The 24233-nt window shown below is 36.8% G+C and overlaps 1 protein-coding gene across 1 annotated transcript in view; it reads right to left on the reverse strand.

The window, feature by feature from the left end:
- LOC128661578 (dynein axonemal heavy chain 5-like) overlaps positions 1–24233 on the reverse strand; it is a 671317-nt gene that overhangs the window by 375447 nt on the left and 271637 nt on the right. Inside the window, 1 exon segment of the mRNA XM_053715820.1 lies at positions 7819–8006. Coding sequence (XP_053571795.1) covers positions 7819–8006 — 188 coding nt within the window.

The raw sequence follows: 24233 nt of genomic DNA on the forward strand, positions 1-24233 counted from the left end.
TAAGGGTTTTAAGCTTGTTTGAAATCTCCTCTATAGTTACTGAGTCAAGAGTCTCTTCCAGAGACTCGGACCAAAATGCGGCCGCAGCCGTGACAGACGCAATACATGCAAGGGGTTGCAATATAAAACCTTGTTGAACAAACATTTTCTTAAGGTAACCCTCTAACTTTTTATCCATTGGATCTGAAAAAGCACAGCTATCCTCCACCGGGATAGTGGTACGCTTAGCCAGAGTAGAAACTGCTCCCTCCACCTTAGGGACCGTCTGCCATAAGTCCCGTGTGGTGGCGTCTATTGGAAACATTTTTCTAAATACAGGAGGGGGGGGAAAGGGTACACCGGGCCTATCCCACTCCTTAGTAATTATCTCTGTAAGCCTCTTAGGTATAGGAAATACGTCAGTACTCGCTGGTACCGCATAGTATCTATCCAGCCTACATAATTTCTCTGGGATTGCAACGGTGTTACAATCATTCAGAGCCGCTAATACCTCCCCTAGCAGTACACGGAGGTTTTCTAGTTTAAACTTAAAATTTGAAATGTCTGAATCCACTCTATTTGGATCAGATCCGTCACCTGCAGATTGAAGCTCTCCGTCCTCATGTTCTGCAAATTGTGACGCAGTATCTGACATGGCCCTATTATTATCAGCGCACTCTGTTCTCACCCCAGAGTGATCTCGCTTACCTCTAAGTTCTGGTAATTTAGACAAAACTTCAGTCATAACATTAGCCATGTCCTGTAAGGTGATTTGTAATGGCCGCCCTGAAGTACTCGGCGTTACAATATCACGCACCTCCCGAGCGGGAGATGCAGGTACTGACACGTGAGGCAAGTTAGTCGGCATAACTTCCCCCTCGTTGTTTGGTGAATGATGTTCAACTTGTACAGATTGACTTTTATTTAAAGTAGCATCAATGCAATTAGTACATAAATTTCTATTGGGCTCCACCTTGGCTTTTGCACATATAGCACAGAGATATTCCTCTGAGTCAGACATGTTTAACAAACTAGCAATTAGACTAGCAAGCTTGGAAATACTTTTCAACTCAATTTACAAGTAATATGCAAAACGTACTGTGCCTTTAAGAAGCACAGAAAAGAACTATGACAGTTGAATAACAATGAACCGGATAAGTTATAAAAACCAAATTTTCCCCGGTAAAGGCATAAATTTAGCAAAGGATTGCCCCCATTAGCAATGGATAACTAACCCTTAATAGCAGAAAAAAATGTACAAAATATAAACGTTTTTTATCACAGTCAAAGCACAATCTCACAGGTCTGCTGTGAGTGATTACCTCCCTCAAAATAAGTTTTGAAGACCCTTGAGCTCTGTAGAGACGATCCGGATCATGCAGGGAGAGAAAACAGACTTGTGACTGAATTTCTGATGCGTAGCAAAAGCGCCAAAATAGGCCCCTCCCCCTCACACACAACTGTGAGGGAAGTTCAGTGAAACTGTCTTAAATTTAAAATAAACGACAGCCAAGTGGAAAAACAGTGCCCAAAACAATTTTTCACCAAGTACCTCAGATAATTAAACGATTTAACATACCAGCAAACGTTTAAAATCTAATAATATGAAATGTTATTAAAAAGCCTGCTGCTAGTCGTTCCCACTGCAAGATAGGCTAAAAGTTATATGCATACAGTATTGTCCCAGTGAAGTGCCATTCCCCAGAATACTGAAGTGTAAACATATATATACATAACAGCCTGATACCACTTGCTACTACTGCATTTAAGGCTGAACTTACATTATATCGGTATTGGCAGTATTTTCTTAGTCAATTCCATTCCTCAGAAAATAATATACTGCAACATACCTCTTTGCAGGTGAACCTGCCCGCTGTCCCCTGATCTGAAGTTTACCTCACTCCTCAGAATGGCCGAGAACAGCAAAATGAATCTTAGCTACGCCGACTAAGATCATACAAAAACTCAGGTAGATTCTTCTTCAACTTCTACCTGAGAAGGAACAACACACTCCGGTGCTGTTTAAAATAACAAACTTTTGATTGAAGATATAAAAACTAAGTATAATCACCACAGTCCTCTCACACATCCTATCTATTAGTTGGGTGCAAGAGAATGACTGGGTGTGACGTAGAGGGGAGGAGCTATATAGCAGCTCTGCTTGGGTGATCCTCTTGCACTTCCTGTTGGGGAGGAGTTAATATCCCAGAAGTAATGATGACCCGTGGACTGACTACACTTAACAGGAGAAATAAGTTACATCCTTATCACACTTTACCATCTGCATATAATTCTCAGGCTAATCTTTACTTTAAATACATTATTAATTGTATCACTTATTTAGTCCCTTTAAGCTTATGGAAGTTGCTGCGGCATATAGATATAGCCACAACAGAAAGTGAAATAATAATGAAGCAGAACTTTATTTACCATAAGAAAAACAAACATACCATCATGAATTTTCAGTATGAAAAAATAATAAAGTTTTGAATAATCCCAACCAATGACGTGCATTTTAATACTTTATCTCCTAAAACAGTTTCTAAAAGTTTGCCCTTTTCTTGGCCCTTAATTCTCTCAAGATTTCTCAGCTCTGCTGAACCACAGAATTAAGGCGGAAAAGTGAAGAGCTCTGGAACTATAAATACTGAAATCACTTCAGCCTGTTTTATTATATTTAACAGATAATTTATTTATAAGGCAGCAGTTTTCTGCAGTTCGGTACAATGAGAGACAGATGACAGTGACATATTTAGTGAGATGCATGTATAATGTATAATAATATAGTGTCATATACATCTTTTCCACGTAATCAATTTTAACTTGTCATAAATGCATGATTAGCGCTGTCACTTTTCCATACATATTCAATCCTAAATTCAAGGTAGTTTTGACAATTTGCTACCTAATACCAGCAAAAATAGAAGAAAAAAACTGAAGTCATAATGCAATCCAATAAATGTTGTTTTGATATATTTTTCAGTTGTCATATATTTTAAATTGACATTTTTTTCCACATTGCCTGTAATGTATTTTATTACATACAAGTTGTTCTGATAAAAACTATAAAATTCAACAGCCATTATATTATCATAAAGAAACATATTGGGGCATATTTATCAAGCCTGAAACAGATGTTATGAAGCAGCGGTCTAAAGAGGCGGCGGACAGAAATCAACCCGATCAAATACGATCGGGTTGATTGACACCCCCTTCTAGCAGCCGATTGGCCGCAAATCTGCAGGGGGCGGTATTGCACCAGCGGTTAACAAGAACTGCTGGTGCAATGATAAATGCAGAGAGCGTATTCTGTTGGCATTTATCGATGTGCAGCGGACATGATCTGCTATATCGGATCATGTCCGCTTGCACCATAATAAATAGGCCCCATTGTGTGCAGTTGATAGTTTGAGGAATAAGCAACTAGCTATACAATTATATTTGATAGAAGATTTGTTTGAATGCAGCAGTATGTTAAAAAGTTTGCAAAATTCTCTGTGCTTCAACAATATATATTTATACTTATGTTTACAGATATCTAAACTACAATTCAAGAAAAACTGGTGTTTAACCAAAAAAAACATACTTCTGTAAGAGATTCTTATAACCAACTAAAGAAAAACTACAACACTGGAAGTTAATTTTACATGTCATTAATAAAAACATATTTAAAACTATTAAGTAACATCTTATATGCTTAAAATCAGCCTCCCTACAATATAGCCATATGGGTTTTTGTTTTTTTCAAAATTAGTTCTTCCATTCCATCAACTATAATATATCATTTGAAAAAAAGTGTATTGAGAGATTGAAACATTTTTAAAAATGCAAGGATGCATAGGTAACTGCAGCATTTAAAAATATGTTATAATGTCACCTACAAAGATTGTGTACAGTTAGAGGGATGTCCGTAAAAATGGGGGAGTTATGGAAAAATAAATAGGCAGAAGCTGCTAAGAAAAACACATTAAACAATTATTTGGAAAGGTATAAAAGTATGTTCAGGATAATTACTATATTAATAAACTTCCATTGCTGTTTATGAGAATAACAATTTTTAAAAGGTGATCTTCAAATGTTATAGTTAATTTTCAAATGTTACATTTGAAAGAGGGAATATAAACTTTATTCTTGTTTTGCAAAATCAAAATGAATGTTCAGCAAATGAATGTTCAGCAAATACCCATTTACAACAAATAAATGTGTTATTTAAAAAACAAAGTGCTAAAATATTTGCCAATACCTTAGTTAATGGTATTTTTTATTTGGCCTATTTAGGGCCAAGTTACGAGTGGCACGTTAACAGTTCCGCATGAGCGAAAAGGGGTTTATCGCAGGTGTTTACACGCATAGGGTTCACCCCTCTTATTACGAGTTGAAAGTAAACGCGATCGCTTGAGCGTTCTAAGTATTTTTAAATAAATATTCCTTTATGTATATATATATATATACCTATATATTATTGTGTATATATACAGTGGTTATTGAAAAGAATAACATTTTGTTGCTTTGCAGCCTGAAATAAAGACAGACACAGTTTTTGTTTATCCAGTTGTAATTACTCAGTGCAACTTATAACATCCAAGTGAAAGATATAACACCAACAGGCAAAAATAAAGACAATTCAAAAACAGAATAACTGAGTTGCAAGAAGGAACACCCCCTTGTGTCAGTATTTTGTTGAACCACATTTTGTTTTAATTAGAGCCTTTAGTCTGTTGGGCTATGTCTCTACTAACTCTGCACATATATACTGTGCAATATTTGCCCACTCTTCTTTGCAGAACTGCTCGAGTTCTGTTACATTTGATGATGATCTTTTGTGGAGTGCAGTCTTCAAGTCATGCCACAGATATTCAATAGGGTTTAAGTCTGGGCTCTGACTAGGCCATGCAACTAAATACGATACACATTTTTCTCCTTCAACCACTGAGTGGTCATTTTTGCTGTGTGTTTTGGGTCATTGTCATGTTGGAAGGTAAACCTTCTTCCCATTGACAACTTCCTGGCAGAGGGCAGCAGATTTTCCTCAAGAATTTGACAGTATTTTGCCCCATTCATTATTCCTTCTATCCTGACAAGTGCTCCAGTGCCTACTGCAGAGAAATACCCCCACAACAGGATATTACCACCTCCATGCTTTACTGTAGGTATGGTGTTATTTGGATGGTGAGCTGTATTGGATTTCCTCCAGACATATTGTTTGGTGTTGAGGCCAAATAATTCAATTTTAGTCTCATCTGACCATAACACCTCTTTCCATGTGGCCTCAGAATCTCCTAGGTGTCTTATGGAAAAGCTCAGTCGTGACTGCATGTGGCCTGTCTTGAGGAGTGACTTGTTTCTTGCAACCCTCCCATACAAGCCACATTTGTGGAGAATTTGTGATTTTGTTGTCACGTGCACACAATGAACACTCTTTGTCATAAATTCCTGCAACTGCTTTAGAGTTGCTGTGGGCCTCTTGGTAGCCTCTCTGACCAGTTTCCTCTTGACTCTTACATCCAGTTTGGAGCAACATCCTGATCCAAAGAGGATCTGTGCTGTACCATATACCTTCCACTTCTTAATAATAGACTTCACTGTGCTTCTAGGCCTTGATAAAGCCTTTGATATTTTCTTGTATCCATCTCCTGACTTGTGCCTGTCCACAACTTTATCCCTGAGATAGTTTGACACTGCCTTACAACCCATAGTTGTATATATATATATATATATATATATATATATATATATATATATATATTAGGTATAGATATATATTGTACCAAAATACTATCAGATATTTGTAGAAATATTTATAACTAAATAGAACATATTCTGCTATGTGAAGAACACTGGAAACTTAAATATTTAATTTTTTGTTGGGTTAGAGCGTGAATAGGGTTATTTTTCCCAATTTCTTTTTCTCCATTGACTTCTATGGGGGAATACATGAATGTGTGCACAATATTTGAAGTTCGGCTAAAGCTTACTTAAATAACGCTCCACTTGTAATCTGGCCCTTAGTGGATTGTGTTGCAAAATGTGGCATGTAAGGAATACAAGTTGTTCTAGTTTGCACACAAAATACTGTATGAATAATATATTGGCAGAAGACATTTATAAAGAGACATGCATGGTTAAATTAGATCTTTATAATGATAAGTGGTAGGTAGTGGTGGTAGTTGTCAGACAGAGGAATATATTCCACGAGTGTTAACACAGTCAAGAATATAGACAACTTTTATTTTGGACACTAAGGGGACGATTTATTAAGAGTCGGACGGACAAGATCCGCTGTAGCGATCATGTCCGCCCGACATCGCTGAATGCCAACAGCATACTCTGTCGGCATTTAACATTGAACAAGCAGTTCTGGTAAACTGCTTGTGCAATGCCGCCCCCTGCAGATTCGCGGCCGCTAGCATGGGGTGTCAATCAACCCGATCGTATGTGATCGGGCTGATTGCTGTACGCCGCCTCAGAGGTGGAGTACGAGTTAGGGGGCAGTGGTCTTAAGACTTCTTATCTCCTGTTTACGGCAATTTGGCCCAATTCAGGCCATAATAAATTGGCCCCTATGACTGCATTACAACATAAGGTCATGAAGCATAACCAAAATAATCTCTCATTTTACATTGGATGTATTAAATATATTATTCTTATTATTATATTATTCTTAAAATAGCACTCACCAAATCCTGGTCTTAGTAACTTTTATGTTCTACAGGACGTAAATTTGCGGAACCATTTCAAGATCGTCTCTTGATATTAGATTTAATCTACAGTATTACTTTTGGATTTCATTTGGGGGGCTTTTTATAAACTTATATAAAGAGTAAATTGGGAATTACAAAGTTATCTATTCATACCCCATATGCATAATAGGTTTGACAATTGTTAACTTGAGTTTATATTTCAATGCAAAAAATGCTGTTTGGAAAATATATCTTATTAGGCACAATTAATACATAGGTCATGGGGGTGCTCACTGTCCTTATAATAGCTTAACAAAAAGGGGAAGGATAGGAAAAGGGGACAGTTTGAGAGCATTCAAAAAATAATGCACAAGTATACAAGTAAATAGCAGGGGAGATCCCCAGTAAAAGGGGGAATCCAATAAATAAAGCAACGTTTAATATTGACTATTAAAATATAAACCAAACAGTGTGTGAATTAAAACTTAGATTAATAAGAAATGAAGAGTACCAGTAATCACCATGAATAACTATAACAACGAGTCAAATAAGACCTGTAACACACACAGATCAGCACAAACAAAGATTGCTTACATACTGCACAGGCTTATTAACTAAAAAAGAGGATTAACCTCGCAACAATAACTTCTAAAAAAAATGCAGTTCCGAAGCAAGTAAGTGCCGGTTTGTGTGATCAAGTTACAGGGATATAGTGCGCTAAATATATCAGCAAACTGACTAAATTAGAGGAGCAAATATAGTGAAACTGGTCTCTGTGAGCGCCTGATGCGCATTTCGCCATGAACACTGCTTTCTCAAAGGCTAAAGCTTTTTATAAACTTACTTGATATGAAATGTTATTTTGGAACTTTTGAACATTGTCACTTCTGAGTGTCTAAAAAAGTGTCATAAAGTTTATGTTATTTTATTGTATGAATTAAAGTGTATACCTTTGTGTTTTTAACAAATAGTTTTGTGGAACTTTAGCATTGTGCACAGCCTAGTACATTATTGTTTTGTATTGCTGTAATCTTTGTTTAGATGAAATTATAAGGATTGTCTGTTCCCTTTCAGAGAAGCACTCACTGGTTTCTTCAAGATTGTTTTTGTACTAAAAACACAAATAATATGCTTATATTTGTGGCACAAATTGACTTACCATGGTTAAAAATATACCAAATTCTTTATCCATATCCACCACGTCTCCATCAGTAAATATAAATTGTGTCTTCTTGTTTTTCTTGCACTGTAGTACAATATAAATCTGTTGTGCGGCTACCGACAGAACGGGAAGTTCAATTCGATTAAACTCATCAAAGCAACCCCATGCGCCAGATTGCGCTAAACCTATAACAAAACAATGAACAAAAAGCATTATTACTTTCACTAAAAACCAAAACAGAACATCTGATTATTTATAAGGAATATACATACAGTACATTGCACGTTAGAACCATAATATACATATAGTAATGGCTTGTTGAAAAGATATTGAGCCAGATTACAAGTGGCGCTCTAACAGTTCCGCGCAAGCAATAATCGAGTTTATCGCAGCTGTTTGCGCACATTGGATGTAGAACTCGTATTACAAGTTGAAAGAAAATGTGATGGCTTGAGCGCAATTGAATTTAATGTGTGTCGGGATAGCGCAACCTCAGAGCTCTTCTTAAAGGGAGACTGTACCCAAATTTTTTCTTTTGCAATTCAGAAAGAGCATGCAATTTTAAGCAACTTTCTAATTTACTCCTATTATCAATTTTTCTTCGTTCTCTTGCTATCATTATTTGAAAAAGAAGACATATAAGCTTGTTTTTGGTTTCAGTACACTGGAAAGCACTTTTTTATTGGTGGATGAATTTATCCACCAATCAGCAAGGACAACCCAGGTTGTTCACCAAAAATGGGCCGGCATCTAAACTTACATTCTTGCATTTCAAATAAAGATACCAAGAGAATGAAGAAAATTTGATAATAGGAGTAAATTAGAAAGTTGCTTAAAATTTCATGCTCAATGTGAATCACGAAAGAAAATTTTGGGGTACAGTGTCCCTTTAACTGTTTCACAAAACAAAAAAGTGTAAAAAAACACATCAAAACACCTTTAAAATACAGTTATACTCAAAATAATACTATCTAGTAAAAACTTATTTAAAAAAATTGCACAACATTTTTTTATAAGGGCTTAAAGATATGAGGTCTCAGGTGTTAGAAAAAAAGGTTGCAACAGGCTTTAATGTAGAGATACATACATATACATGTCTAAATATGTATATATATATATATATATATATATATATATATAAATACATGTTTGTTTATATGTGTGTACATGTATTTATTTATTGATATATGCATATACAGACGTTTATACACATACAAACACATAAATACATATGTACACATATAAAGACATATATATATAAGTGCATTGTAGCGCTTCGCAGTCAAGTAAATGAAAACATGTACAAGCATAATTATGCATTATTCATATTTGATAAAGGTTTTAGCTATGTATTTACTGTAAATATTTCACATTCCAATGTTCTTCACATAGGGGAATATGTTCTATGTATTTATAAATATATATTCCTATATATGTCTATACCTACTGTATATATAATCATGTATATATATATATATATATATATATATATATATATATTCTATAATTGCATTTGTAATGTCCGTCGCCGTCTGCAGTTGCGCACGCATCCTCAATGGAATGTTGGCAGTGTGAGGACAAAATAATTCACCTGGATGCAGCGAATCCGTAGTGGATTCTTTCACCACGCTGCCACCACACTGCCATTTTCGGAATCCACCAGGATGCTGCGTAAGCTGCATCCTGGTGGATGCAGCAAAGGCAAACGGAGCATTACAAAAGCAACAACTAATCGCCCACATTAAAGTATTTAAAAAAATAAATAACCGCACGCATCAAGTATTAAAAAAAACAAAAAACGCCCGCATCAAGTATTTAAAAAAACAAAAAACGCCCGCATCAAGTATTTAAAAAAAACACCGACTGCACGAAATATAACAAAAAAAAATCATACACAAAGTATTAACCCCTAAACCGCAAAAACCTCTACATCACAATAAACCTATTTTCCCTTTTAACTCTTAAACCGCAAACCCACCCACATCACAATAAACCTATTTACCCTATTAACCCCTAAACCGCAAAACTCCCACATCGCAATAAACATAATTAACTTATTAACCCTTTAAACTGACAAAAACCAAAACACAAATAACTATCTAAATAACTAACTAACCTAACACCCCCTAACCTAACAACCCCTAACCTAACACCTAACTAAATAAACCAAAATTACCTAAACTAATACATTCTAAAGTTCCACAAAAAAAAATAAGTTTACAAAAAATAAAAAAGGCTAACATTATAGAAATTAAAAATCAAATTACAAAATGTAACAAAATTAAACAATCTCTATGAAAATAAAAAAGACCCCCCAAAATAAAAACACCCCTACGCTAAGAATAAACTACCAGTAGCCCTTAAAGGGGCTTTTTGTAGGGCATTGCCCCAAGATAATCAGCTATTTTACAAAAAATATACAAAGTCCCACCTAACATTAAACCCCCCCACCCCCCAAAATAAATGAACCTAACACTAAAAAACCTAAACTACCCATTGCCCTGCAAAGGGCATTTGTTTGGGCATTGCCCTTAAAAGGGCATTTAGCTCTTTAACTGCCCACCCCTAAGCTAAATAAAACAAACCCCCCCAAAAAAACCTTAAAAAATCCTAAGTCTAACCCCCAGGTTGGTACTCACGGTTCCTGAAGTCCGGCCGAGAAGGTCCTGTTCCAGGCGGTGAAGTCTTCTTCCAAGCGCAACCTCTTCTTCTTCCAGGAACATCCTGCGTGAAGCGGTGCTGAAGAGTGAAGACTGCGGAGCTGAAGACCGGGAACCCTGGAACTGCAGACCGGCAACCGCGGAGCAATGGAGCGTGGAGGATCCTCTTCATACGATCTCCGCCGTACACTGAATAGTGAATTCAAGGTACGCGATTAAAGATGGCGTCCCTTAAATTCTTATTGGCTGTTTTGATTCTTCAAAATCAAATCATCCAATAGGATGAAAGCTACTCAAATCCTATTAAACAGCCAATAGAATGGGAGCAAGTGAAATTCTATTGGCTGATTTGAATAGCCAATAAAATTTCACTTGCTGTAATCCTATTGGCTGATTTGAACAGCCAATAGTATTTGAGTAGCTCTCAACCTATTGGAAGCCAATAGGAATTCAAGGGACGCCATCTTTAATCGCGTACCTTGAATTCACTATTCAGTGTACGGTGGAGATCGTGCGAAGAGGATCCTCCACGCTCCATGGAACCGCGGTCGCCAGTCTGCAGTTCCAGGGTCGCCGGTCTTCAGCTCCACGGTCTTCAGTCTTCAGCACCACTCCGCGCAGGATGTTCCTGGAAGAAGAAGAGGTTGCGCTTGGAAGAAGACTTCAGCGTCTGGAACAGGATCTTCTCCGCCGGACTTCAGGAACCAACCTGGGGGTTAGATTTAGTATTTCTTAAGGGTTTTTGGGAGGGGTTGTTTTATTTAGATTAGGGATGGGCAGTAAAAGAGCTAAATGCCCTTTTAAGGGCAATGCCCAAACAAATTCCCTTTTCAGGGCAATGGGTAATTTAGGTTTTTTAGTGTTAGGTTCATTTATTTTGGGGGGTGGGGGGTTAATGTTAGGTGGGACTTTGTATATTTTTTGTAAAAGAGCTGATTATCTTGGGGCAATGCCCTGCAAAAAGCCCTGGTAGTTTATTCTTAGAGTAGGGGGTGTTTTTATTTTGGGGGGTCTTTTTTATTTTCATAGGGATTAGGTTTAATTTTGTTAAACTTGGTAATTTGATTTTTTTATTTTCTGTAATGTTAGCCTTTTTTATTTTTTGTAACTTTAGAATGTATTAGTTTAGGTAATTTGGGTTTATGCAATGGGGTGTTAGGTTAAGGGTTGTTAGGTTAGGGGTTGTTAGGTTATGGGGTGTTAGGTTAGTGTACTTAGTTATTTAAATAGTTATTTGCGTTGTGGGTTTTGGCGGTTTAAAGGGTTAATAAGTTAAATAGGTTTATTGAGATGTAGGGGTTTTGCGGTTTAGGGGTTAATAGGGTAAATAGGTTTATTGCGATGTAGGGATTTTGCGGTTTAGGGGTTAATAGGGTAAATAGGTTTATTTCGATGTAGGGGTTTTGTGGTTTAGGGGTTAATAGGGTAGTTATGTTTATTGCGATGTGGGGGTTTTGCGGTTTAGGGGTTAATAGGGTAATTATGTGTATTGCAATGTGGGGGTTTGCAGCTTAGGGGTTAATAGGGTAATTGGTGTATTGCGATGTGGGGGTTTTGCGGTTAAGGCAGGGGTGTCCAAACTTTTTTCGAAGAGTGCCAGATTTGATGAAGTAAACATGTGCGAGGGCCGACCATTTTGCCTGACATTTTTTAAACCATTTAAATTAAATGCAAATTAACTATTTTATGCAAAGTTTATTGAAAATGGCATACTTTTCATTTTGTGACTTGGATAAGAAATCTAAACAGGTGTTAAATTACTCTGAATTTAAAATTATATATCCAAGCGCCAACTAAAAATATAATTTTAAATTTTAAATTTGGATAATTTTAAATTTGGATTGTTTGTTAACTGACCACTAGGGGTCTATTTATCCGAGCTAGGGGTTAAAACCAACAGGCGCTGGGTGTTTTTCTTGTGTTAAATTACTCTGCCTTTAATATAAAAAAACAGGAAGGAACATTGTAAAGTACATTACACAAAGTAATAAAGGTTGTCTGTCAACTTTTAAGTTAAAAAAATTTGAACAGGAACATAACACCAAGTATACATGTGTTCAAATATATTTATAACTGATTTAGACCAACTGACATTAACTGAGATTTTACAATGTATTCATCTCAATTGAAAAAACAAACTTGCCTGCACTAATGTGAAGGGTGAAACTTAGATTTGGACTGCAGCACATAGACTAGGTCTGGTTCAAAGGCCGTGGTTTTGATGCGCAAAATGTCACGCAGGTGAGAGTCACTTAGTCTTGTCCTCACGCGGTTCTTGTTAAAGTTCATAACAGAGAATGTCTTCTTACACAAATATGTTAAGCCAAACAAGCTCAGCATTTTCTTAGCCAATGTTCGAATCTCTTGAAAGCGGCTCTTATCCAGTTATCCCTGCCTGCCTGTCAGTGTGTTGTCTGTGCAGTTACTGCTCCTTGTCAAGGTGTTTGGTAGGCAGAAGTTTTTTTTCTTCTTCAATAGCCCTTAATGGTCGCCCTTGTGGCTGTGTGTGGAGGCGCAGGGAGAAGGAAAGCCCAAATCTCGCGACGTCTGAGATCTCGCGAGATTTGTGCTTTCCTTCTTCCTGTGCCGGCTGATGACGTCAAGTCCCGTGGCGAGAGATCCCAGGAGTCCTGAGCGGCACTCGGGGACTCACTGGGGGGGCCGTAAGATCTATATTTGGGCAACTTATCTGTGGGGCCTTATCAGTCCGGAACGCGTGCCGCAATTGGCCCGCGGGCCGGACTTTGGACATGCCTGGGTTAAGGGGTTAATAGGGTAATTAGGTTTATTGCGATGTGGGGCTTTTGCGGTTTAGGGGTTATTAGGGTAATTAGGTTTATTGCAATGTGGGGGTTTTGCGATTTAGGGGTTAATAGGGTAATTCAAAGTTCGGCTTTTTACGCACAATGGGTTAGCATGCGAACGAAAACGTTTAACTCTCAACTAGTAATACAAGCACTACCTGATGCACACAAAAAACTTACTTCTAGCGGAGTTAGAGTGAGCGCTTTAGCGATAAATAGTGCACCACTCGCAATTTGGCCCATTATGGCCACAGTTTAATTTATGTTAGATTTAGACATGTGCACGGCTAAAAAATTCGGTTCGTTTTCGGTTCGGATCGATTCGGACTTTTCGAATTTCGGTTCGGATCGAATCGGATTCGGCAAAATTTGAATAAATTCGTTTCGGATTTATTCGGATCCGAATAAATTCGTTTCGGATTTATTCTGATTCGGCTGAATTCGGTTCTATTCGGTTCCGAAATTCGGTATGTTTTAGTACACTAAGTCACTAACACCCATAAACTACCTATGAACCACTAAACCGAGGCCCCCCGACATCGCAAACCCTATAATAACATTATTTAACCCCTAATCTGCCGATCGGATATCGCCGCAACCTACATTATAACTATTAACCCCTAATCTGCTGTCCCTAACATCGCCGACCCCTACATTATAGTTATTAACCCCTAATCTGCCCCCCCCCCAGCGTCGCCGCAATCTAACTACAAGTATTAACCCCTAATCTGCCGACCCGATATCGCTGCCGCCTACATTATAGCTATTAACCCCTAATCTGCTGTCCCTAACACCGCCGACCCCTACATTATAGTTATTAAGCCCTAATCTGCCCCCCCCAACGTCGCCGCAATCTAACTACAAGTATTAACCCCTAATCTGCCGACCCGATATCACCGCCGCCTACATTATAGCTATTAACCCCTAATCTGCTGTCCCTAACACCGCCGACCCCTACATTATAGTTATTAACCCCTAATCTGCCCCCCCAACGTTGCCGCAATCTAACTACAAGTATTAACCCCTAATCTGCCGACCCGATATCGCCGCCGCCTACATTATAGCTATTAACCCCTAATCTGCTGTCCCTAACACCGCCGACCCCTACATTATAGTTATTAACCCCTAATCTGCCCCCCCAACGTTGCCGCAATCTAACTACAAGTATTAACCCCTAATCTGCCCACCCGATATCGATGCCGCCTACATTATAGCTATTAACCCCTAATCTGCTGTCCCTAACACCGCTGACCCCTACATTATAGTTATTAACCCCTAATCTGCCCCCCCAACGTCGCCACAATCTAACTACAAGTATTAACCCCTAATCTGCCGACCGCAAATCGCCGCCACTATAATAAATGTATTAACCCCTAAACCGCCACACTCCCGCCTCGCAAACACTATAATACATTTTATTAACCCGTAATCTGCCCTCCCTAACATCGCCGCCACCTACCTACAATTATTAACCCCTAATCTCCCGCCCCCAACGTCGCCGCTATAATAAGGTTATTAACCCCTAAACCTAAGTCTAACCCTAACACTAACACCCCCTAACTTAAATATAATTTAAATAAAACGAAATAAATTTACTATAGTTAAATAAATGAATCCTATTTAAAACTAAATACTTACCTGTAAAATAAACCCTAATATAGCTGCAATATAACTAATAGTTACATTGTAGCTATTTTAGCATTTATATTTATTTTACAGGTAACTTTGTATTTATTTTAACTAGGTACAATAGTTATTAAATAGTTAATAACTATTTAATAACTACCTAGCTAAAATAAATACAAATTTACCTGTAAAATAAATCCTAACCTAAGTTACAATTACACCTAACACTACACTATAATTAAATAAATGAATCCTATTTAAAACTAAATACTTACCTGTAAAATAAACTCTAATATAGCTGCAATATAACTAATAGTTACATTGTAGCTATTTTAGCATTTATATTTATTTTACAGGCAACTTTGTATTTATTTTAACTAGGTATACAATAGCTATTAAATAGTTATTGACTAATTAATAGCTACCTAGTTAAAATAATTACAAAATTACCTGTAAAATAAATCCTAACCTAAGTTACAATTAAACCTAACACTACACTATCATTAAATAAATTAACTACAAGTACCTACAATTATCTACAATTAAATAAACTAAAGTAGAAAAAACCCCCCACTAAATTACAAAAACAAACAAACACTAAATTACAAAAAATAAAAAAATATTACAAGAATTTTAAACTAATTACACCTAATCTAAGCCCCCTAATAAAATAACAAAGCCCCCCAAAATAAAAAAAAATGCCCTACCCTATACTAAATTACAAAAGTTAACAGCTCTATTACCTTACCAACCCTTAAAAGGGCCTTTTGCGGGGCATGCCCCAAAGAAAACAGCTCTTTTGCCTGTAAAAAAAAAAACACAATACCCCCCCCCACATTACAACCCACCACCCACATACCCCTACTCTAACCCAAACCCCCCTTAAATAAACCTAACACTACCCCCCTGAAGATCTCTCTACCTTGAGTCGTGTTCACCCAGCCGGGCCGAAGTCTTCATCCGATGGGGCAGAAGAGGACATCCAGACCGGCAGAAGTCTTCATCCAAGCGGGGCAAGAAGAGGTCTTCCATCCATCATACAAGTACCAAAATACAAACAAACACTAAATTACCAAAAATAATAAAATATTACAATAATTTTAAACTAATTACACCTAATCTAAGCCCCCTACTAGCTATTAATATAGCTACAATATAACTAATAGTTACATTGTAGCAATTTTAGGATTTATATTTATTTTACAGGTAACTTTGTATTTATTTTAACTAGGTACAATAGTTATTAAATAGTTAATAACTATTTAATAACTACCTAGCTAAAATAAATACAAATTTACCTGTAAAATAAATCATAACCTAAGTTACAATTACACCTAACACTACACTATCATTAAATTAATTAAATAAATGAATCCTATATAAAACTAAAGACTTACCTGTAAAATAAACCCTAATATAGCTGCAATATAACTAATAGTTACATTGTAGCTATTTTAGCATTTATATTTATTTTACAGGCAACTTTGTATTTATTTTAACTAGGTTCAATAGCTATTAAATAGATATTGACTATTTAATAGCTACCTAGTTAAATAATTACAAAATTACCTGTAAAATAAATCCTAACCTAAGTTACAATTAAACCTAACACTACACTATCATTAAATAAATTAACTACAAGTACCTACAATTAAGTGCAATTAAATAAACTAAACTAAAGTACAAAAAACCCCCCACTAAATTACAAAAAATAAAAAAATATTACAAAAATTTTAAACTAATTACACCTAATCTAAGCCCCCTAATAAAATAACAAAGCCCCCCAAAATAAAAAAATGCCCTACCCTATACTAAATTATAAAAGTTAACAGCTCTATTACCTTACCAGCCCTTAAAAGGGCCTTTTGCGGGGGCATGCCCCAAAGAAAACAGCTCTTTTGCCTGTAAAAAAAAAACAATACCCCCCCCCCACATTACAACCCACCACCCACATACCCCTACTCTAACCCAAACCCCCCTTAAATAAACCTAACACTACCCCCCTGAAGATCTCCCTACCGTGTCTTCACCCAGCGGGCCGAAGTCTTCATCCGATGGGGCAGAAGAGGACATCCAGACCGGCAGAAGTCTTCATCCAAGCGGGGCAAGAAGAGGTCTTCCATCCATCAGAAGTCTTGATCCAGGCGGCATCTTCTCTGTTCATCCATCCGGAGCGGAGCGGCAGCATCCTGAAGAGACATCCGACGCAGAGCATCCTCTTCTTTCTTGATCCGACGACTCAATGACTGTACCTTTAAGTGACGTCATCCAAGATGGCGTCCCTTGAATTCCGATTGGCTGATAGGATTCTATCAGCCAATCGGAATTAAGGTAGGAAAAATCTGATTGGCTGATTCAATCAGCCAATCAGATTCAAGTTCAATCCGATTGGCTGATCCAATCAGCCAATCAGATTGACCTCGCATTCTATTGGCTGATCAGAACAGCCAATAGAATGTGAGGTCAATCTGATTGGCTGATTGGATCAGCCAATCGGATTGAACTTGAATCTGATTGGCTGATTCCATCAGCCAATCAGAATATTCCTACCTTAATTCCGATTGGCTGATAGAATCCTATCAGCCAATCGGAATTCAAGGGACGCCATCTTGGATGACGTCACTTAAAGGTACAGTCATTGAGTCGTCGGATCAAGAAAGAAGAGGATGCTCTGCGTCGGATGTCTCTTCAGGATGCTGCCGCTCCGCTCCGGATGGATGAACAGAGAAGATGCCGCCTGGATCAAGACTTCTGATGGATGGAAGACCTCTTCTTGCCCCGCTTGGATGAAGACTTCTGCCGGTCTGGATGTCCTCTTCTGCCCCATCGGATGAAGACTTCGGCCCGCTGGGTGAAGACATGGTAGGGAGATCTTCAGGGGGGTAGTGTTAGGTTTATTTAAGGGGGGTTTGGGTTAGAGTAGGGGTATGTGGGTGGTGGGTTGTAATGTGGGGGGGTATTGTGTTTTTTTTTACAGGCAAAAGAGCTGTTTTCTTTGGGGCATGCCCCCGCAAAAGGCCCTTTTAAGGGCTGGTAAGGTAATAGAGCTGTTAACTTTTGTAATTTAGTATAGGGTAGGGCATTTTTTTATTTTGGGGGGCTTTGTTATTTTATTAGGGGGCTTAGATTAGGTGTAATTAGTTTAAAATTCTTGTAATTTTTTTTATTTTTTGTAATTTAGTGTTTGTTTTTTTGTACTTTAGTTTAGTTTATTTCATTGTATTTAATTGTAGGTACTTGTAGTTAATTTATTTAATGTATTTCATGATAGTGTAGTGTTAGGTTTAATTGTAACTTAGGTTAGGATTTATTTTACAGGTAATTTTGTAATTATTTTAACTAGGTAGCTATTAAACAGTACATATCTATTTAATAGCTATTGTACCTAGTTAAAATAAATACAAAGTTGCCTGTAAAATAAATATAAATCCTAAAATAGCTACAATGTAACTATTAGTTATATTGTAGCTATATTAGGGTTTATTTTACAGGTAAGTATTTAGTTTTAAATAGGATTCATTTATTTAATTAATTTAATGATAGTGTAGTGTTAGGTGTAATTGTAACTTAGGTTAGGATTTATTTTACAGGTAAATTTGTATTTATTTTAGCTAGGTAGTTATTAAATAGTTATTAACTATTTAATAACTATTGTACCTAGTTAAAATAAATACAAAGTTGCCTGTAAAATAAATATAAATCCTAAAATAGCTACAATGTAACTATTAGTTGTAGCTATATTAATAGCTAGTAGGGGGCTTAGATTAGGTGTAATTAGTTTAAAATTATTGTAATATTTTATTATTTTTGGTAATTTAGTGTTTGTTTGTTTTTTGGTACTTTTCTGATGGATGGAAGACATCTTCTTGCCCCGCTTGGATGAAGACTTCTGCCGGTCTGGATGTCCTCTTCTGCCCCATCGGATGAAGACTTCGGCCCAGCTGGGTGAACACAACTCAAGGTAGGGAGATCTTCAGGGGGGTAGTGTTAGGTTTATTTAAGGGGGGTTTGGGTTAGAGTAGGGGTATGTGGGTGGTGGGTTGTAATGTGGGGGGGGGTATTGTGTTTTTTTTTACTGGCAAAAGAGCTGTTTTCTTTGGGGCATGCCCCGCAAAAGGCCCTTTTAAGGGCTGGTAAGGTAATAGAGCTGTTAACTTTTGTAATTTAGTATAGGGTAGGGCATTTTTTTATTTTGGGGGGCTTTGTTATTTTATTAGGGGGCTTAGATTAGGTGTAATTAGTTTAAAATTCTTGTAATATTTTTTTATTTTTTGTAATTTAATGGGGGTTTTTTGTACTTTAGTTTAGTTTATTTAATTGTATTTAATTGTAGGTACTTGTAGTTAATTTATTTAATGATAGTGTAGTGTTAGGTTTAATTGTAACTTAGGTTAGGATTTATTTTACAGGTAATTTTGTAATTATTTTAACTAGGTAGCTATTAATTAGTCAATAACTATTTAATAGCTATTGTATACCTAGTTAAAATAAATACAAAGTTGCCTGTAAAATAAATATAAATGCTAAAATAGCTACAATGTAACTATTAGTTATATTGCAGCTATATTAGGGTTTATTTTACAGGTAAGTATTTAGTTTTAAATAGGATTCATTTATTTAATTATAGTGTAGTGTTAGGTGTAATTGTAACTTAGGTTAGGATTTATTTTACAGGTAAATTTGTATTTATTTTAGCTAGGTAGTTATTAAATAGTTATTAACTATTTAATAACTATTGTACCTAGTTAAAATAAATACAAAGTTGCCTGTAAAATAAATATAAATGCTAAAATAGCTACAATGTAACTATTAGTTATATTGTAGCTATATTAATAGCTAGTAGGGGGCTTAGATTAGGTGTAATTAGTTTAAAATTATTGTAATATTTTATTATTTTTGGTAATTTAGTGTTTGTTTGTATTTTGGTACTTGTATGATGGATGGAAGACCTCTTCTTGCCCCGCTTGGATGAAGACTTCTGCCGGTCTGGATGTACTCTTCTGCCCCATCGGATGAAGACTTCGGCCCGGCTGGGTGAACACGACTCAAGGTAGGGAGATCTTCAGGGGGTAGTGTTAGGTTTATTTAAGGGGGGTTTGGGTTAGAGTAGGGGTATGTGGGTGGTGGGTTGTAATGTGGGGGGGGTATTGTGGTTTTTTTTTACAGGCAAAAGAGCTGTTTTCTTTGGGGCATGCCCCGCAAAAGGCCCTTTTAAGGGCTGGTAAGGTAATAGAGCTGTTAACTTTTGTAATTTAGTATAGGGTAGGACATTTTTTTTGGGGGGGGGGCTTTGTTATTTTATTAGGGGGCTTAGATTAGGTGTAATTAGTTTAAAATTCTTGTAATATTTTTTTATTTTTTGTAATTTAGTGTTTGGTTTTTTTTGTAATTTAGTGGGGGTTTTTTGTACTTTAGTTTATTTAATTGTAGATAATTGTAGGTACTTGTAGTTAATTTATTTAATGATAGTGTAGTGTTAGGTTTAATTGTAACTTAGGTTAGGATTTATTTTACAGGTAATTTTGTAATTATTTTAACTAGGTAGCTATTAATTAGTCAATAACTATTTAATAGCTATTGTACCTAGTTAAAATAAATACAAAGTTGCCTGTAAAATAAATATAAATGCTAAAATAGCTACAATGTAACTATTAGTTATATTGCAGCTATATAAGGGTTTATTTTACAGGTAAGTATTTAGTTTTAAATAGGATTCATTTATTTAACTATAGTAAATTTATTTCGTTTTATTTAAATTATATTTAAGTTATGGGGTGTTAGTGTTAGGGTTAGACTTAGGTTTAGGGGTTAATAACCTTATTATAGTAGCGGCGACGTTGTGGGCAGGAGATTAGGGGTTAATAATTGTAGGTAGGTGGCGGCGATGTTAGGGAGGGCAGATTAGGGGTTAATAAAATGTATTATAGTGTTTGCGAGGCGGGAGTGCGGCGGTTTAGGGGTTAATACGTTTATTATAGTGGCGGCAATTTGCGGACGGCAGATTAGGGGTTAATACTTGTAGTTAGATTGCGGCGACGTTGGGGGGGCAGATTAGGGGTTAATAACTATAATGTAGGGGTCGGCGGTGTTAGGGACAGCAGATTAGGGGTTAATAGCTATAATGTAGGCGGCGGCGATATCGGGTCGGCAGATTAGGGGTTAATACTTGTAGTTAGATTGCGGCGACGTTGGGGGGGCAGATTAGGGGTTAATAACTATAATGTAGGGGTCGGCGGTGTTAGGGACAGCAGATTAGGGGTTAATAGCTATAATGTAGGCGGCGGCGATATCGGGTCGGCAGATTAGGGGTTAATACTTGTAGTTAGATTGCGGCGACGTTGGGGGGGGCAGATTAGGGGTTAATAACTATAATGTAGGGGTCGGCGGTGTTAGGGACAGCAGATTAGGGGTTAATAGCTATAATGTAGGCGGCGGCGATATCGGGTCGGCAGATTAGGGGTTAATACTTGTAGTTAGATTGCGGCGACGTTGGGGGGGGCAGATTAGGGGTTAATAACTATAATGTAGGGGTCGGCGGTGTTAGGGACAGCAGATTAGGGGTTAATAGCTATAATGTAGGCGGCGGCGATATCGGGTCGGCAGATTAGGGGTTAATACTTGTAGTTAGATTGCGGCGACATTGGGGGGGGCAGATTAGGGGTTAATAACTATAATGTAGGGGTCGGCGGTGTTAGGGACAGCAGATTAGGGGTTAATAGCTATAATGTAGGCGGCGGCGATATCGGGTCGGCAGATTAGGGGTTAATACTTGTAGTTAGATTGCGGCGACGTTGGGGGGGGCAGATTAGGGGTTAATAACTATAATGTAGGGGTCGGCGGTGTTAGGGACAGCAGATTAGGGGTTAATAGCTATAATGTAGGCGGCGGCGATATTCGGTCGGCAGATTAGGGGTTAATAAAATAATGCAGGTGTCAACGATAGCGGGGGCGGCAGATTAGGGGTTAATAAGTATTAGATTAGGGGTGTTTAGAGACTCAGGGTACATGTTAGGGTGTTAGGTGCAGACTTAGTGTTTCCCCATAGGAAACAATGGGGCTGCGGTGTTAGGTTTTTTTTTCAGCCGAAACTCCCATTGTTTCCTATGGGGAAATGACGAATTTTACCGAGCTAATTCGGATTTATTCGGAGATACGGCAGCTATTTCGGATTCATTCGGTAGATTCGGAAGTATTTTAATTCGGAAATCCGAATCGATCCAAATCTCCGAATTTACCGAATTTTCCGAATTTCCGAATAAATCCGAAACGAACCGCACATGTCTAGTTAGATTTGTGAATATTTTTTTCTGTATAAATATCTATATAATCTACTATTCTCAAGTTACTCAGCTACTGAAACATGGTCTGTTTTTTAAAAAAGCTGCGATATATAGTTTACAGAAAAAAGCTTCCCAGTTTACATTGCTACTCTTTCTTAGAGGTCAAATATACAAGCAAAAATACATCTTTTACAACTCTCCAGGAAACACCTTTGAATAATTTTGCACTCTGCAATGGGCACTGAACTAAATAAAAAAATAAGGAGGCAGACGTTTTTTCGTAAGCTTTTCTAAAATATGCAGCGAGCATGATTTGCTAAAATCCAAAAAACTATCTAATGATCCAAGCAGAAGTGTGAGGGCTCTATCCAAACCTTGGTGAGCCTGCTGATAGGATAATATAAAAATTCTAGATATAGAGATTTGTCCACAAAGCTGAGACCTTCCAAATGACTTGAAGCCAAAATCCCAGCTATCCATATAAATATGAGTTGTCCAAAACTGAAAACTAAGTTGGTTGACTTTGCATCAGGCAGAGTCTTCTTTGTGTTTTCTGATTGACTGTAAAGTATTTGCTTGGTTTCAAAATATATTAAAACCAACTTCTGAACTGATTTAAAAGCCAGTACTCAGCTAAACCCCAAAACAAAATTTTAAATGTGCTAAAATAATAATGATAATATTCAGTGTGAAATTGAAGGAATAGAAAGGTCAAATTTGAAATGTAGGATCATTTCAATGTAAAATAAAATAATTTTTGCAATACATTGCTGAGAGCTAGCTGGTGATTGGTGGTTACACATATTTGTCTCTTATCAGTGGTTCTCTGGAGCAGACATTAACTATTTCATATAAAAAAAATGTTAATAAAACAATAAATTAAAATTATATTGGAGTGATACTTTATCCAAAAACGAATACTTTAAAGGTGGGTCCCAAATCCATTACTTCTCCAGTTAAAGTATTCTCAAAGAAAGAAAAACACAAACATAGTGTAACTCTGAACAAACAGATAATTTCCCACATAGACCTCTATTTATCAAAATTTCAAATCGCAGTTCGTCTGTGTCATCAAAATACGCACATAATTTAGCTTGCCGATTTAATAGATCCTATTCAAAACAATGGTATTATCCTGCCCCCAAATTAAATTAAGATGTAAATTTGTGCCTGATCGATTTTACCTATTTGTTGCCCATACATAACCAAATCCAATTAAGTTCTCAAAGCTATCACACTGTTTTGTCTATATTTCACACCTAACAATACACCTGGATAGCAAATGAGTGCCTATAAGTCTGTATAAATATAAGTCATATAAGATGTTACTTTGATCTTGGAGCATGGAAGGCTTGGTATTTACCGTGGCCGCAACCTTTTTAATCAGAAGACACCCGAGACAGCATCTTGCCCTACAGCAGAGGGAAAAAAGTTATTCTTCAAAGACAAAGCATAAGGGTCCTGAGATTATTTTTGCTCCATTGCAGTCTGAAAGCTGAACATCTTTAGAGAATAATCCTTGTGCAGACACTTCCTGGCTTAATTTGTACCACAGTTCCTTTTTCCCTACACCAAAGGTTTGGTTTGCTTGTTTGCCAAATATATAGTCATAGTAGTGGTGAACTCTGTCTACTAAAACCACATTCTGTTTGTAGCAAAATTGGACATTAATCGGCATATAGGTCCAGATTATGAGTGGACCACAAAATATTGCTTACGTGAGTGTGATATTTGCACTCCACTCAGTAATACCAGCACACGTAAATGTGAGCTAGTATTACAAGTTGAGCGCAATGTAAACACGAGCTCGCGTTTGCATTGCAGGGAATCATAAAGCTCACAAGAGTGCGCTTCCATAGGCTCCAAGTGCAGCGACTGGCAGTAGATTTTAATATATATATATATATGCTTTTATATATATATATATATATATATATATATATATATTTAGGTGTTTACATGTGTATATACACATATTAACACAAATATATATATATATATATATATATATATAAATATATATATAAAAGCATATACATATA

This window comes from Bombina bombina, chromosome 5, assembly GCF_027579735.1.
Source record: "Bombina bombina isolate aBomBom1 chromosome 5, aBomBom1.pri, whole genome shotgun sequence".
Classification (NCBI taxonomy): Eukaryota; Metazoa; Chordata; class Amphibia; order Anura; family Bombinatoridae; genus Bombina; species Bombina bombina.